The sequence below is a fragment of the Mchenga conophoros genome, linkage group LG13 (genome assembly GCF_057382185.1).
Source record: "Mchenga conophoros isolate Kocher_MC1m ecotype Shallow Benthic linkage group LG13, M_conophoros_male_GT1.1, whole genome shotgun sequence".
Taxonomy (NCBI): Eukaryota; Metazoa; Chordata; class Actinopteri; order Cichliformes; family Cichlidae; genus Mchenga; species Mchenga conophoros.
The window spans coordinates 27,926,732-27,942,256 of NC_140538.1; the positions used below are offsets into that span (position 1 = coordinate 27,926,732).

The 15,525-nt window shown below is 41.4% G+C and overlaps 1 protein-coding gene across 1 annotated transcript in view; it reads left to right on the forward strand.

Annotated features, from left to right (window-relative positions):
• Positions 1 to 15,525, forward strand: part of ttc7a (tetratricopeptide repeat domain 7A) — a 70,736-nt gene that overhangs the window by 9,240 nt on the left and 45,971 nt on the right. The window contains exons 6-12 of the mRNA XM_085297594.1: positions 125 to 249; positions 999 to 1,077; positions 2,051 to 2,220; positions 4,018 to 4,081; positions 4,420 to 4,557; positions 10,694 to 10,777; positions 11,372 to 11,476. Coding sequence (XP_085153720.1) covers positions 125 to 249; positions 999 to 1,077; positions 2,051 to 2,220; positions 4,018 to 4,081; positions 4,420 to 4,557; positions 10,694 to 10,777; positions 11,372 to 11,476 — 765 coding nt within the window. The remainder of the gene's footprint in view (positions 1 to 124; positions 250 to 998; positions 1,078 to 2,050; positions 2,221 to 4,017; positions 4,082 to 4,419; positions 4,558 to 10,693; positions 10,778 to 11,371; positions 11,477 to 15,525) is intronic.

Consider the following 15,525-nt stretch of genomic DNA (forward strand, 5'->3'; position numbering starts at 1 on the left):
TGTGTTTGGTTTGGCATTTTACTCCATTTTACTGTTTACTGAGTTGTTGTAATAATCTTTTGACAGAAACTTTAAATTTCATAGGGGGTTAATAATCTTGTCTGTTTTATCTCTGTGTTTTCAGGTTGTAACAACACCCCACATCAAGTCAGCCAAAACCATTTTACTTCACTCACCCAGTGATATTGAACTGGGCTACTTCCTGCAGGCTGCATTACAGAGTGCTTACCTTTGTCTGCTGCATAGGGGGTGAGGGTAGCAACCATAACAACCATATTATTTTTCAAAAGCAAAAAATAGACCAGCAAACATCTTTACACATGCTCACATGTGACAGTATAATTCCAACGTCTTTGATAAGAGTACAAGTCAGATGATTTCAATTTTGTTCTGATTATATTTACATAATTATTAAATAGAATTTGTTACATGTGTAGCTGCAGATTGGATTCTTGTTTTGTGCACTGCAGAGTTTTATTGCTGATTCCTCCTTTGATCACAAGACTCGCTCTGCGGAGCAGAGAGCCGTGTGCTCTGTCGTTTAGCTTGTGTTAAAGTGAAGAGGAGAAGAAGAAATCAAGCCTAAGCTTTCCAGCACCACTTGACCTTAGTGCACCACAGATGCATTTTTACTCGTGATCAATAGGTGGCAGTGTTGCTCTTAGACATAGAAAAGCAAGGTGCGTTTGAATGGTCACATAGGAACACCATCTCTGTAGAAAGTATAATATTATGTCTTACTCATTCATCCACTGCCCATAAATGAGGTCGCTGTCAGTAAAGAAGAGTTCGAGTGTGTTGTCTCAGTCAAAGAAAAACTTTTGCTTTGATTACATGGCAACAAACGTCCTGCAGGACTTTATCTCTGTAACACTGTGATACTAGATCGCCTAACTTCTTCTTCTGCACATTTATTTTTGTTTAATGTTACACTTTCACACCTACATGTCACACTGATATATGCTTACTGTGTGTGTGTGTGTGTGTGTGTGTGTTAGTCATCTTGCACAGGGTGCTCACCAGCTGCGTAGAGTGCTGAGGGTGGTGGAGTCACGAGGGTCTCAGAACTTCAGAAAGGTGGGCCACCTCTCACACACACGCATGCACACACACATACGCACACACACACACACACACCCACACACACACACTGCACTGTATTCTAATACTTAACCATTGTGACATACTTCAAGTCCATTTACTCGACACCAGTCGTATGCTTTCACCAGCTTTCATGCAGTTTGTATGTGTAATATTATGCATACATACACATACATAATAACACAAGAACAAGTACTAACTGACCTGCTGCCATATGATGTGCAGGTGATTGGTTCAGCACAATTTGTAATCTAGAGAGACTGTAGGCGAACGCGCCTTCCACCAAAGCCAGTGACCTGTCCACATTCAAATGTAATATTTTCTTTCTTTGGGACTGTTCCAACTCTGCACCAAATCTGATGAAGTCCAGTGTTTTGGCTTTAGAGAAAAACACTGAAAACACATCTTTATACGGGAATGTTTTCTGTAAAACGATCAGTAAAAAAAAAAGAAAAAAGAAAGTTATTTCTATTCTTATTATTATTATCATTCAAATTTTCAAGTGGACAGATTCTGCATTTTTCTGTCATGTGTATAAACTGTTACAGCGGTGAGTGGATGATCATATTAAACATGATCACATATAGTCAGATATGAGTAATCCCTGTAAACTGAAAGTTCAGGACTGTTCTTGAATCTGTATGATGCCAGTGAGAGCGGAGCTCCTAAAATACAATCAATTCAGTTACAAACTGTGGTTAAGAAGCCTTTGCGAGGGGCAGCCAATCAGGAGACAGCGCACTTAACAGGAGGGGGAAGGGAGTTAAAATAGTTTGTTTCAGACAGACTTATTTATCGTATCCTGGCTGCTTGAGATGAATAAAGATTGAGAACTGAGAATCATACAAAGTTAAACCATGAAAGCTGAAAAACAGCATAAATACAGGACTCAAAGTATCAGTATTCCACACCTGCACTAATACAGCATCTGCATGTGGCTCCATCCTAGTCTGCAGCGAGAAAACTAGCAAAAGTGTTGCTGAGCTCTGTGAGCGAGGACAGCTACTGGCCCCCGCTGGGCCCCCCACCCTCAGCCTGGCTTCACAGAGAAGGAGCCGCCGCCTCCAAAGACGCCATCTACCCCACTGTTAAACCACCACATCGCTACAGCACAGAATGGTTTGTACACTCTCTGTTTTTTTTGTTTTCATTTCAGTATTTTTGGTTTTCTGTTTCAGTCTGCTCTAGTCTAATCGTGCTAAATGCAATTACTTGAGTCATGCTAAGTATTTAGCTTATAAAGCTATACATGACTGCTATGATGGTGTTAGTTACTTCACCGTATCAGCTGACAATAGTGGACAAAGATTATCTCACTAAGGAGTGTCGCTTTAGTACTTTGAGCCCACGAGTATCTCTTTTGTCTAAATTACCCTCCTGTTAAGACCTTGGTGCTTACTGCAGTTTGACCCGAGTGTTGACCTGCTGCATGACAACCTACATTAACTCCCATGTCCACTGACTTAGCAACACTAAGATGAATTTCCCTTCCATCCATTTTCTTAACCACTGATCCAATTTCAGGATCTGGGAGGGCTGGAGTCTATCCCAGCTGTCATTTGGAGGGAGGTGGGGTACATGCTGGGCTGGCTGCCAGTCTATTAGAGACAAATGTGAAACAAGAAAATAGTTTTTTGGTTGGACACCATTAAGATGGCCCCCAAAAAACAATATTGTTCTTAATAATGTGATGCCTGTGATGGGATTTTGCTATTTTTGTCTCTTCTGTAAACACAACATGTCCATCAGTCATGGGTTCCCTCCTTTGTTACTTTCCCAGAGGCTGCTCTATTTTCTCTTTTCTGGGGCTGGGAGGGACGGTCTATATTCTTTATAGATTGTGAGATAAATTTGCTTTTTTTGTTTCCTAACAAAATTAACCTGATTTGTAACAAAACATAAGCATCGGAGTTAAAGAAGAACTATTACTTGTCAATAGTTTAGCTGAAGGTTGAACTTTTAAACAGGTTTTGTCTGGAGAAACAAAACAAATCACACGGTCTTTCAGGTCGTCTGTGATGTCTGAAGCTGATTCGGGTGGTTTTCACTGCGCCTGTGGTTCAGCTCTGTCCTGGAGAAACCACTAGAATGCCACTAGAGGTCATCACATCCCAGGCTTAATTAACACTGGCTGAAAACCTGCTTTAGAGGAGGTTAAAGGGCTCAGAGCGAAGCCAGACTTCAGTTCATTCATTAGTTCATTTCTGACACCAGAAAGCAGGCTGCTGTTTTATCTGTGCTATAGGGCGGTTCTTTGAACATAGTGCTTATATAACATAACATGTCAGCGTAGCGTAACGGCAGAAGGCAGAAGAAACCCTTGGCCAGCCCGGACAGGACAAACTGGTTATGTGCAACAGCACACAACAATGATCACCACATAGTTGTCTAGTTTCTGCCCTCTTTGCAAAGGAATCCTGCGCTTGTTGCTCGGGCCCTGCAAGCCATACTTAGTCACCGCAACATGACTAAGCTAGCCCACACTATCATAAGTGAAGATCTAAATCCATGTCTGAGATTTGAAGGAGAGAGGAGGAACAGGAGAAACAGGCTGTGCTTCGGCATTGTTCGTGGCTTTTGTTATCAGTTGCCTCCTGAAAAGGCCTCTGTGGTGTCTGGTAAACGTGTCCTTTAAAAGGACACGGAGTTGATGAGAGGGGCAAAGAAAGTGATGAATAGAAGGAAAGTGTAAGACCCAAAGAGTGTGTGTTTGAGAGAGAGAGAGAGAGCGAGAGACATCTGAGATACTACTGTATAGTGATATATCCAGGGTGGTCTGTATTATGTTACAGCTCCACAGGTGAGACAGAAACGTGACACTCACACCAGTGTACTTCTGGATGTGTGTGTGTGTGAGTGAGAGAGGGATAAAATTCCCATTCTTGGTACTATTTCCTGCTTTCTGTGTCCTGGCAGTTGCTTCTGTCCTCAGGACGTGGTGGAGGAGGCCATTTTGCTGCTACTCATCACAGAATCCATGGTGAGATGCTCTCTCACACACACACACACACAAACCACAACACACACACACGCACACATTCGTTTTCATATATTTGTGGGGACACCTCATTGACATAATGCTAACCATCCAAAATGAAAGCCTAAACCTAACCGTGACCTAACTGTAACCCCGACACTAAAACCACATTTTGAGTCAAACTCGTGGGGACCGGGATTTTGTCCCCATTAGGGCTGCTGGTCCCCATAAGCTTGGTAAAATTCCAGTTTTGGTCCCCACAAAGATATGTAAACACGCACACACACATCCACCTTTCCTTGCTTCCTCGTCTTCCTCATCCCGCGTCTCTCTTTATCCAGGCCAGCGGTGACGCGGTGATCAGTCGTCTGCCGGATCAGGCTGAGGCTCGCAAGACCAGTCTGCAGGACGCCACCTCAGTCTATGACCTGCTCACCATCGGCATGGTCAGGAGGGGGCAGTACGCCATGCTCTCTGAGGTGTTCTGACACACGCACGCATGCAGACGCACACTATGCTGGAGGTCTAAGGGGAGGCGAGCAAAAGAGGGAGAGATGAGATGTGTTAGTGAGAGCTTTGCCTTTGCCAAACTTTTTAATGAATGTCCTTATCACTTGGAGCACAGGGATTATGTGTCTTTTTCTCTCACTGCCTCTCAGTCTTTTCTTCATCTCTCACCATCCCCCACACTGCCTGTTCTTTTCTAGTTCTTCTTCTGGCTTTGAATTCCTCCTCCATTTTCTCATTTTTTGTTTAAACTGTCCCCCCCCCAGTGTGACTTTCTACCCAGATGTGGGAAGTTTAAGAGGCGGAGGTTAGCGGGGTTGTCTCAAATTAGGTTTGTCCACAAGTCTCACTGATTCATATATAGCATATGGGAGACCACACACGCTGAGGTAGTTCCACCTACACCAGTGGATCAATTTGCTGATGTATGAGGCCTGCATGGGCCATTTATTTAAAATCAGGTGTCAGCCAGTCAATACATTCCATCTTTGACGTCATGAATAAGACTGATTGCATCCTTACTGTAGCATCAGTCAGTCCATGGTGTCTCTGTGGTAAGAAATCATGTTTTAATTTCATACCAGGAATTCATATTATTGTTATGCTTTCCCTTCATATTCAAGGAAAAGGAAAATAAGCAACCTATTCCAAAGACTTGTCTATCAAAGTAGTAATACTAAGGAATATAAACGTTATCTCTTATTCATATACTGTAAAGATTTTATCTTACCACTGATGCATTTAAAAAACATAAATCTCTAGAGCTAGTTTACTCTTGTACGCATTCCAGTTCAGTTCAATACCCTTCCTGTCAGTGGAAGTCAGAGTCAAAGGTCACGGTTCTCATTTTGTGCACAGAATGTTTGTCTGAAGCACAAACTGTCACAGTCCTGGGTCGTAACCCTGTGTTTTTTCATTTTCTTATATTTTGATATTCATTGTTTATGTGCTCATGTCTATTTTGCCTACGTTGCCTTGTTATAGTTATCATCAGATTCCCCTTGTGTCTTCATCCCCTGTGTTTAAGTCCCCTTCGCCCTTCGTGTGTTTCTGCGTGGCTCATGTTATCAAGTTCGTGTCATGTCTGTGTCCCATCATGTTTTCTGTTTTACTTTGAAAGTCTTGTTTATATGTTCATCGTGCTTAGTGCTACTTTTCCCTGTGGCGTCATGATGTTCATTTTTGTCAGCTGTTTCTCCATATGTTTCCACTTCCCCTGATTACCTCCTGTGTGTATTTAGTCTGTGTGTTTTCATTCTATCTTTGCCAGGTCGTCTGTGTTACCTCCCTCACGTCTTCTCATAGTTCTTAGAGTTGAGTCACAGTTTTCATAGTTTTTCGTTTTCCCAGTTTACGTTCTAGTTTAGTTTCGCTACTGTCCTTGTTGCTTTGTTTTGCCTTCTTGTAATCAGCCATGATAAAGGCTTGTTTTCCGTTTGAAACTTAAGTCAAGCTCCGCCTCCCTTTGTATCTGCGTTTGGGTCCACAATTCACAGCTCACACAGTCTGCTCCCGCAGATCGTGACAGTAACTTAGTAACCTGAGTTGAAAAGTTCCACTCTTTGCGTGTCTCCAAACAGTATTTCAGTCTTGAGCTGTGGAGGAGAGGAAAAAAGGCAAATGTTGTACTAAATAATTGGAAATAAAGTATCTGAATTTCAGAAGCGGGACCACGCCCCCAAACATGCTCCTTCCGGTTCTCATCTATATAGGTTCCCCCAGTTCTACAAGCTGTTCGTTCTTGTTTACATGCCCCTCCCTCACTCCCCTTTTAATTCTTTAACTTCTTCACTTATATTTAGTACACGAGGATCTGCCAGGCCCGGGAGCCGCGGCCAGTCCCCTTCAAGGCCTTCCCCAAACCGCAGCTCAATTCATGCCCAAGCCATTCACCTTTATCTACTAAAACGCTATCAAACCTCAAATGAAGACGTGGGCCCAGCAAGTGAAACTGAATGATATCCCTTTAATCTGTCAAGTGGGGCAAAAAAGTATTTAGTCAGCCACCGATTGTGCAAGTTCCCCCACCTAAAATGATGACAGAGGTCAGTAATTTGCACCAGAGGTACACTTCAACTGTGAGAGACAGAATGTGAAAAAAAAAAATCCATGAATCCACATGGTAGGATTTGTAAAGAATTTATTTGTAAATCAGGGTGGAAAATAAGTATTTGGTCAATAACAAAAATACAACTCAATACTTTGTAACATAACCTTTGTTGGCAATAACAGAGGTCAAACGTTTACTATAGGTCTTTACCAGGTTTGCACACACAGTAGCTGGTATTTTGGCCCATTCCTCCATGCAGATCTTCTCGAGAGCAGTGATGTTTTGGGGCTGTCGCCGAGCAACACGGACTTTCAACTCCCGCCACAGATTTTCTATGGGGTTGAGGTCTGGAGACTGGCTAGGCCACTCCAGGACTTTCAAATGCTTCTTACGGAGCCACTCCTTAGTTGCATGGGCGGTGTGTTTTGGATCATTGTCATGTTGGAAGACCCAGCCTCGTTTCATCTTCAAAGTTCTCACTGATGGAAGGAGGTTTTGGCTCAAAATCTCACGATACATGGCCCCATTCATTCTGTCCTTAACACGGATCAGTCGTCCTGTCCCCTTGGCAGAAAAACAGCCCCATAGCATGATGTTTCCACCCCCATGCTTCACAGTAGGTATGGTGTTCTTGGGATGCAACTCAGTATTCTTCTTCCTCCAAACATGACGAGTTGAGTTTATACCAAAAAGTTCTACTTTGGTTTCATCTGACCACATGACATTCTCCCAATCCTCTGCTGTATCATCCATGTGCTCTCTGGCAAACTTCAGATGGGCCTGGACATGCACTGGCTTCAGCAGCGGAACACGTCTGGCACTGCGGGATTTGATTCCCTGCCGTTGTAGTGTGTTACTGATGGTGACCTTTGTTACTTTGGTCCCAGCTCTCTGCAGGTCATTCACCAGGTCCCCCCGTGTGGTTCTGGGATCTTTGCTCACCGTTCTCATGATCATTTTGACCCCACGGGATGAGATCTTGCGTGGAGCCCCAGATCGAGGGAGATTATCAGTGGTCTTGTATGTCTTCCATTTTCTGATGATTGCTCCCACAGTTGATTTTTTCACACCAAGCTGCTTGCCTATTGTAGATTCACTCTTCCCAGTCTGGTGCAGGTCTACAATACTTTTCCTGGTGTCCTTCGAAAGCTCTTTGGTCTTGGCCATGGCGGAGTTTGGAGTCTGACTGTTTGAGGCTGTGGACAGGTGTCTTTTATACAGATGATGAGTTCAAACAGGTGCCATTCATACAGGTAACGAGTGGGGGACAGAAAAGCTTCTTACAGAAGACGTTACAGGTCTGTGAGAGCCAGAGATTTTCCTTGTTTGAGGTGACCAAATACTTATTTTCCACCCTGATTTACGAATAAATTCTTTACAAATCCTACCATGTGAATTCATGGATTTTTTTTTCACATTCTGTCTCTCACAGTTGAAGTGTACCTCTGGTGCAAATTACTGACCTCTGTCATCATTTTAGGTGGGGGAACTTGCACAATCAGTAGCTGACTAAATACTTTTTTGCCCCACTGTATGTGCCGCAGCTCCATCTTAGTTTTATATAAGGTCTAACGTGTTTTTCCTGCTTACAGCACTGTTATGTCTCCTAATGTCCACTGTGAGTAGTAGCAGAAACACTTTCATTATAACATAAGCACCTGACTGAAAAACTTTAAAAGGACTATTGCTAATAAACTTAATTAAACTTTAGTAAATTTTATTTTTAAAATTTAAACTCTAGTAATTAATAATTCACACTAATCACTGGTGATGTCATAATTTATGTTTATTTATGTCAGTTTTTCAAACAGGAAATAATCATTTTATGAATTATACCCACTGGGATGGACTAGTGACCTGGGAGTACCCCACCCTCTCACCCAAAGTCAGCTGGGATAGGGTCCATCTCTCTAGTTAACAGGATGTCTGGATGGACAGATGGATAGATGTTTGGTCAGTCTCAGGGCTTCAAATGCTGCCCTTTAGTCGACACAGCTGGTTTCTCACCTGTACGGTGTCTCTATGTGATAGTCAGCTTGTCAAATTTTACCTTAACCCACCCAAACATTGTCATTAACCCAGTCATGTAGTTTTGGCCTGATTATGAAACCAAACATGAACTGTAGTTTCCAGAATCAATGTTGTATAATTTAAACCTCCCACCCCCCACCTGCCTACTTGTGCACTCTTTAAAGGTACACCGTGTAAAATCTCACCGATAGAAGCTTGAAGACTGCAGTCAGCTGAATTCGGTTTTCTTACCCCTCCCAGTTCAAGTGCATAATTCTGGTGGTTGCTGTAATCCAAACAACTGTAGTCATCATTCATCTATAGTGAGTGTCTGTTGTTAGACCGCTGTTTATCCCACTTTTAAATATGACTGTCTGATGACAGCGATGCTAAAGAGAGTTACTGAGGATATCCTGAACTTTTCTGTCAGTAAGAGCTGCTGTTTTAGCCGCTGTTTTAGCTGCTGTTAGCTGCTGTTTTAGCCGCTGTTAGCCACTGTTTTAGCTGTTAGCCGCTGTTAGTGAAACTTTCTTTGAAGTTAATTGAACATTGTTGGACTCTTAGTGATGTTTAGTAAATAAACTCATACGATGTGGGAATGTAATCAAGCGATTTTTAGGATACTCAAGCCTAATATTAGCCTGCATATTGTTAGCTTTTAACCAACTGTTGTTTCTTGTTTAGCCAGCCTGACAATATCTAGGAGTAACTGAAACGATATCGGGAATAAATAGTAATGTTTTTGCATGTTCCCTGACTTCAGGCATAAGGTGAATTTCATGTGGTGGGTTGAAGTGAGGAGGAAGAGGATGAAGTGGAAGTGGAGGAAGACATAATGAGAAAACGATGATGAAAACATAGCTGTGCATTTATTAGATGGTCATTATAGTTTAAAAGATTTAAAAGCTATTTGTGATATTTATAAGGTGTAGTTACGTAAGTGGTTGGAAGTTGCTGTTGGAAGACATAATTTCACACTAATGAATGAACACAATTTTATTTTTTTCCGTTACATAATTCAGAAAATTACTTACTATATCCTTAAAACAAGTGGCATCCTTGCAAACACTGTTCATAGGTGGTTCTTGAACCAGTTTTTAGAAAAAGTTATCAATTAATAATATCTAATTAAATTAATTCCATCAATTTTCTTAAACACATATGTCTCAGCTGACACATCTATCACAGGGCTAATTGTCATTCCATTGTTTGTTAATAGTGCAAAACTGTAAGCATTTAGTCCAGTTGATACAACAGTTATATATGGTGCAGCTCAAAGTACTGTACAGTAGGAGACTTAACGCACTTGTATCTTTTAACCTCTGTTATTACAATTTGGCTGAAGCTTACTTCGAGCTCTATATATTAACCCTTCTAAACAGAGGTTAAGTAGGGATTTGTAATGGTTTGGGGCCTGATTTAGCTGGGTTAACAAGGGTCAGCAATACTGCCAGTAGCAGCAGAGACAGTTGCAGCTTCATATAGCTTCATAAAGACCTGCAGTGAACCATTACATTTCTTACACGCTTCAGTTCATGTTAGAAAATACAGAGCCCATTCACGACTACAATTAGCTACATATTCCACACTCTCTTATTCAATTAAATCCTACAGAGGTTGGTATTGTGTGCCTTTGCTCTATTCAGCATGGCATCTTTGTCTGCATGTTACTTTGTGTGCAACCTTTCTAATAAGTGCACATTTTTTAATCCTACTACTTGGCAGACCTTTTTTCTTGATGTAGCTCGCTTCTGCATGACTGACAACATCTGCTGAGCGGCGCTCCACGCCATCCTGTGCTTGTCCACACACACATCACTCACATCATTATGTACTGAAACAGCACAGAGTGGGTGGTGAGCGCTGACTGACAATCGATTTTGAGCGAGAGGAATGTGACTACGAACACTGGCCATTCAGCTTTGTGACTGTAAAGGAAAACAAAAAGCTTAATGTCCACACCGAACCATCCACTCTTATCGGCGCACTCTACTTGTACAAAGTTTCATAACTTAAACATGTTTGTGTATTTGTTTTTCTCCTCGCAGTGTCTGGAACGAGCCATGAAGTTTTCATTCAACGAGTTTCACCTGTGGCACCAGTTGGGCCTGTCACTCATGGCCGCCCGGAAAGTGAGCTCATTTCTCCGTTTAAATCAAACACCACATCACACCCAAAGGAGATAGCTATCTTCTATCTATTCTATCTATCTAGGTATTCATGGTAATGAAATGTAATCTTAAAAAGGCACATTTTTTAAATGGGAGTCCTCAGAATACCTCACAGTGCTCTTTCAGTCTCTAAGTGTCTGTGTCTGCGTGTGTGTGCGCACAGAGCCATGCGTGTGACAGAAAAATTGATGTGGATTGCATGATAAAGTGACAGCAGATCAATGGTGAGATCTAGAAATAGGCTGCTCCCTAGAAGGAGAGGGACCGCCTCAGTGTTGTCAGATCTGCTTCTATTTAGGGCCCGCGGGCGTGCACGCGCACATGTGCTCACGCATGTGCACGTGCACGTGGTCCATTAATGATTGACCTACATGTATTAAGTGACCATGTGTCTAAATGGGTCTATTAGGGCTGTGTGAGGACAGTTAATGTATGTTTGATACAGTCGCTCAAAAGCGATCCATGTCATCTGTGGCTGAATGATAAGTGGCTGCTGTTTGCTCATTAATCACAATTTGTCATTGACATTTCCGTGTATGTGTGTGTGCGTTTCAGGGGGTTGGTGCTGTATCTGTATTTAAAGAGTGTGCCAGGATGAGACCAGAAGACCCTTCGTTGCCCTTGTTGGCTGCTAAAGTCTGCATTGATCAGCTGCATTGGGTAATTACACACGTAACATCTACTTGCAAAAAAGGGGGAAAAACTTCAACTTAAATACTTTCAAATAATTTCTGGCTAATTTGGCTTTTTGCAGCTGCTACTTGCGGAAGCATGATTGGTCTGCAGCTCATTCAGGCAAAGAGCTTTAGGCACGGCAAGTTTATATATATATATAGCACAATTCAACAACAAGGTGATTCAAAGTGCTTTACAGAGACATTAAAAACAAAAACAAATAAAAAGCATGATTTAAAATTTATTTAAAAAACAAATAAACAAAAAAAAACAGTATATAAAATCAAAACAGATAAAATCAGAACACTAGATAAAATCAGTAGTTAAAATATAAGTTTTGAAATTTAAGCTTAAAAGTGTGGATTTGGTGCTTTATTTAAATGCAGCTGAGAACAGGTGAGTCTTCAACCTGGATTTAAATAAACTGAGTGTTTCAGCTGATCTGAGGCTTTCTGGGAGTTTGTTCCAGATATATGGAGCATAAAAGCTGAATGCAGCTTCTCCGTGTCTGGTTCTGACTCTGGGAACTGATAAAAGACCGGATCCAGATGACCTGAGGGATCTGGAAGGTTCATACTGGGTCAGGAGGTCACTGATGTATTTTGGTCCTAAACCATTCAGAGCTTTATAGACCAGCATCAGAACTTTAAAGTCTATCCTCTGACGGACAGGCAGCCAGTGTAAGGACCTCAGAGCTGGACTGATGTGGTCCACTTTTTTGGTCTTAGTGAGGACTCGAGCAGCAGAGTTCTGAATGAGCTGTAGTTGTCTGACTGATTTTTTAGGTAGACCTGTAAAGATGCTGTTACAGTAATCAAGCCTACTAAAGATGAATGCATGGACTAGTTTTTCCAGGTCCTGTTGAGACATCAGATCTTTTATCCTTGATATATTCTTGAGGTGATAGTAAGCTGATTTTGTTATTGTCTTAATGTGTTTTTCTAAGTTTAGGTCTGCATCCATCACTACACCCAAATATCTCACCTGGTTTGTGGTTTTTAGGTGTATAGATTGAAGTTCTCTGGTGACCTGTAATCGTTTTTCTTTGGCACCAAAGACTATTACCTCAGTTTTGTTTTTGTTTAGCTGGAGAAAATTGTGGCACAACCAGTCATTAATTTCCTCAATGCATTTACCAAGAGCCTGTACTTTACTTAACAGATGTCTATGCTTCTGATCAGTTGATAGAAAAATCTATTCAATGCTTAAATAAAGGAAAGAGAACTTAAAAAAAATGGTTGAAGAATGCTTTGATTAGAATGCTGATGATTTCCTTTGTTGGCATGACATGTACTTTTAGGGGCAGATCTGTAAGACTTGCCAGTTATATAATCATAATTATTATATTTTTAAAAAATGTTTAAGTTGTTTGACTTTCGCTGCGATGTTTGGACTAAATTTCCCAGGCACACATGTTGTGGTGTAAATTTACTATATATACACATTTCTGTAGGTGGAGCTGTTTTCCTTGTCTGTTTTGCAGTGTGCTGGAAATTATGCCATTAACTATAAAGAAGTGACACAGAGATGCAGAATAACAAATATATCCTCATACATCCTGTGTCCAGGATTTCCAATATAAACATCAAAAGAAATTTGCATTAATGAAACAAAGTATGACTGATTTATTGTTACATTGACTGTTCTCTCATTTCGGTCCTACTTTTTGAACTTTTTGTTTTGCAAATCACATCTACACATGGTAATAAAAGTAAAACATGACATACACAATGCTATTATTTGATTATCAAAACCAATGCAAAATTCAAAAGCAGCAAACTAAGTGAAAAACCAAGTACAACCATATTGGACCCATAGGAATTAAAAGGGTAATTAGCAGCAATTGATGGTTTTGACCATTCAGGTGTGTGTTAACTCAATACCAAGGAGGAATCTGCAGAGAAATTTCAACCATAAACATCATAAACTCTACAGTTACAATGTTAAAGTTCATGAGTAAAATTGGAAAAAGATTGAAAAAGTATGGCTTGCTTGGAAGTGAGAAAGACATGGCAGCACTGCTCAGCTTTGTGTTGCATCTGGACAAACCACACAACGTCTGGAACAGAAGTGTCCAACTCCAATCCTAGAGAAATACTGTCCTGCAGCTTTTAGATGTATCTTTACTCCAACACAGCTGAATCAAATGATTGGATTACCTCTTCAGCATGCCATCAAGTTAGGAAAAGGCCTGGTAACAAGCTATTCATTTGATTCAGGTGTGACAGAACAAAGATGCATCTAAAAGCTGCAGGACAGTAGCTCTGTAGGACTGGAGTTGGACATCCCTGGTCTAGATCATGTTTAGCCATGATACACAGCGCCACGTTTGGCCAACAACACCTCATATCACATGTCAAGCACGGTGGAGATCTTAAAAATCAAGGTTTCTATATTCACCAAAATAACTGTGATTATTATTTTTGCCATAATGAAGCAGCCCTGTTTGCCACATGACAACGACTTTCACGTCTCTTCTTCTTAAAACGGATTTAGCAATTACATTGATACATACTAATTAGCTCTTTTCAATGAAGTCATGCACGCACCCCTGCATCTGCCCTCAAAGCTTAACATTTACTTTACATCTGGTAACATCTGCATGTCAGCACTGTCACGGTAAGTATATTAGCAGTCTGGTATTAGCATTTAGCTCAAGGCAAGGAGCAGCTAGCGTGATTGAGTGTTATTTCTTGATAATGTGAACGCTCATAACTGACAGAGATGCTGACAGCGTAAAAGGCTTGTCACACAACCAGCCTGCAAAACAGTATGCAAAAGTGTGGGACGCCACAAGCAAATGACGTAGTTCATTAGTTTTAAAATGAAACAACGTGCAGGAAACAAATCTTAGTGTACCGTTGCTTTATTTTAAACGTATTTAGAGAGAGATTTTGTGTCATGATACGGCTGTGTGGCAGGCAGGATGAGGACCCAATCGCAAAAACTCACGGACTCAAGGGATGAACTCAAAAGGCAGCTTTATTGCTTAACAGAAGATGATAGGCGATACAAAACTAGACTGGGGAAAAACTAACATAAAGCTCACCAAGGAACACAGGGAAATCCACGCAGCATGAGGGAGAACGCGACACAGAACTGAGGGAGACGCAGACATAAATACACCAAGGGTTAACGAGCGGAGTGGGAGCACACGGGGAACACAGGTGACACTGATAATAATCACGAGACATGGCAGGAGTGAACACAACACTGACGGGAGAGGTGAAACAGGAAGTACAGAGGTTCAGACAGGAGGAGAGAGAGCACGAGTAGAACACCAACATAACGGGCAGGGGAGACACGGAATAAACACGAAAGGGGACGAGGGCTCATGAATACACAGAGGGGCACACAGGGGGTGAGAGTCACAAAGGGAAAGCACTCAGGGAACAACACAACAGGGCAACTCAGGAAACAGAGCCTAAACAGGGAACTGAATACAAAGACACATGAGAACTAAGAATACTGGGCCAACATGGCCCAGGATCATGACATTTTGAGCCTGACTTGCAACCACAGCCTTTTTAAGATCTCCTCCCAAATTTTTACTGATGTTCACATCCGGAATCTGTAGGGACTAGTCGGAAAACTTGAGCTTGCGTTTCTTGTTTGTGCGTCAGAGCTGCGTTGTGAAATGGTGCACTACCACGCTCATGTCAGTTAAACCTTCTTTTAGCTAATTTGCAGTCATATGGGGGTTTTACGTTGCTTTTCTACCCAGCAGCCATGTAAATTTGTTCTTCCAGAGCTTGCCTTTCTTTTCACAGTTGTCCTTAACTGACGTTTCTTAATGCCATTTTGGAAAGTGGGAATTACAAGCTGGAAGCCATTTGATATCATTTTATAGTTTTCCACTGCTTTGTGGGTGTCAGTTAAAAACATTTTTACACCCTCAGTCAGATGCTTGAAACAGCCCATGGTTTAGTGCTACTAAAAGATTTAAGTAGTTGGAAAACAGAACAGCTTTGCTTTTTAAACAATTATAAAACTAAGATTATTGGGATAAAATGACTTTTTGTGGTTAGTTTTTT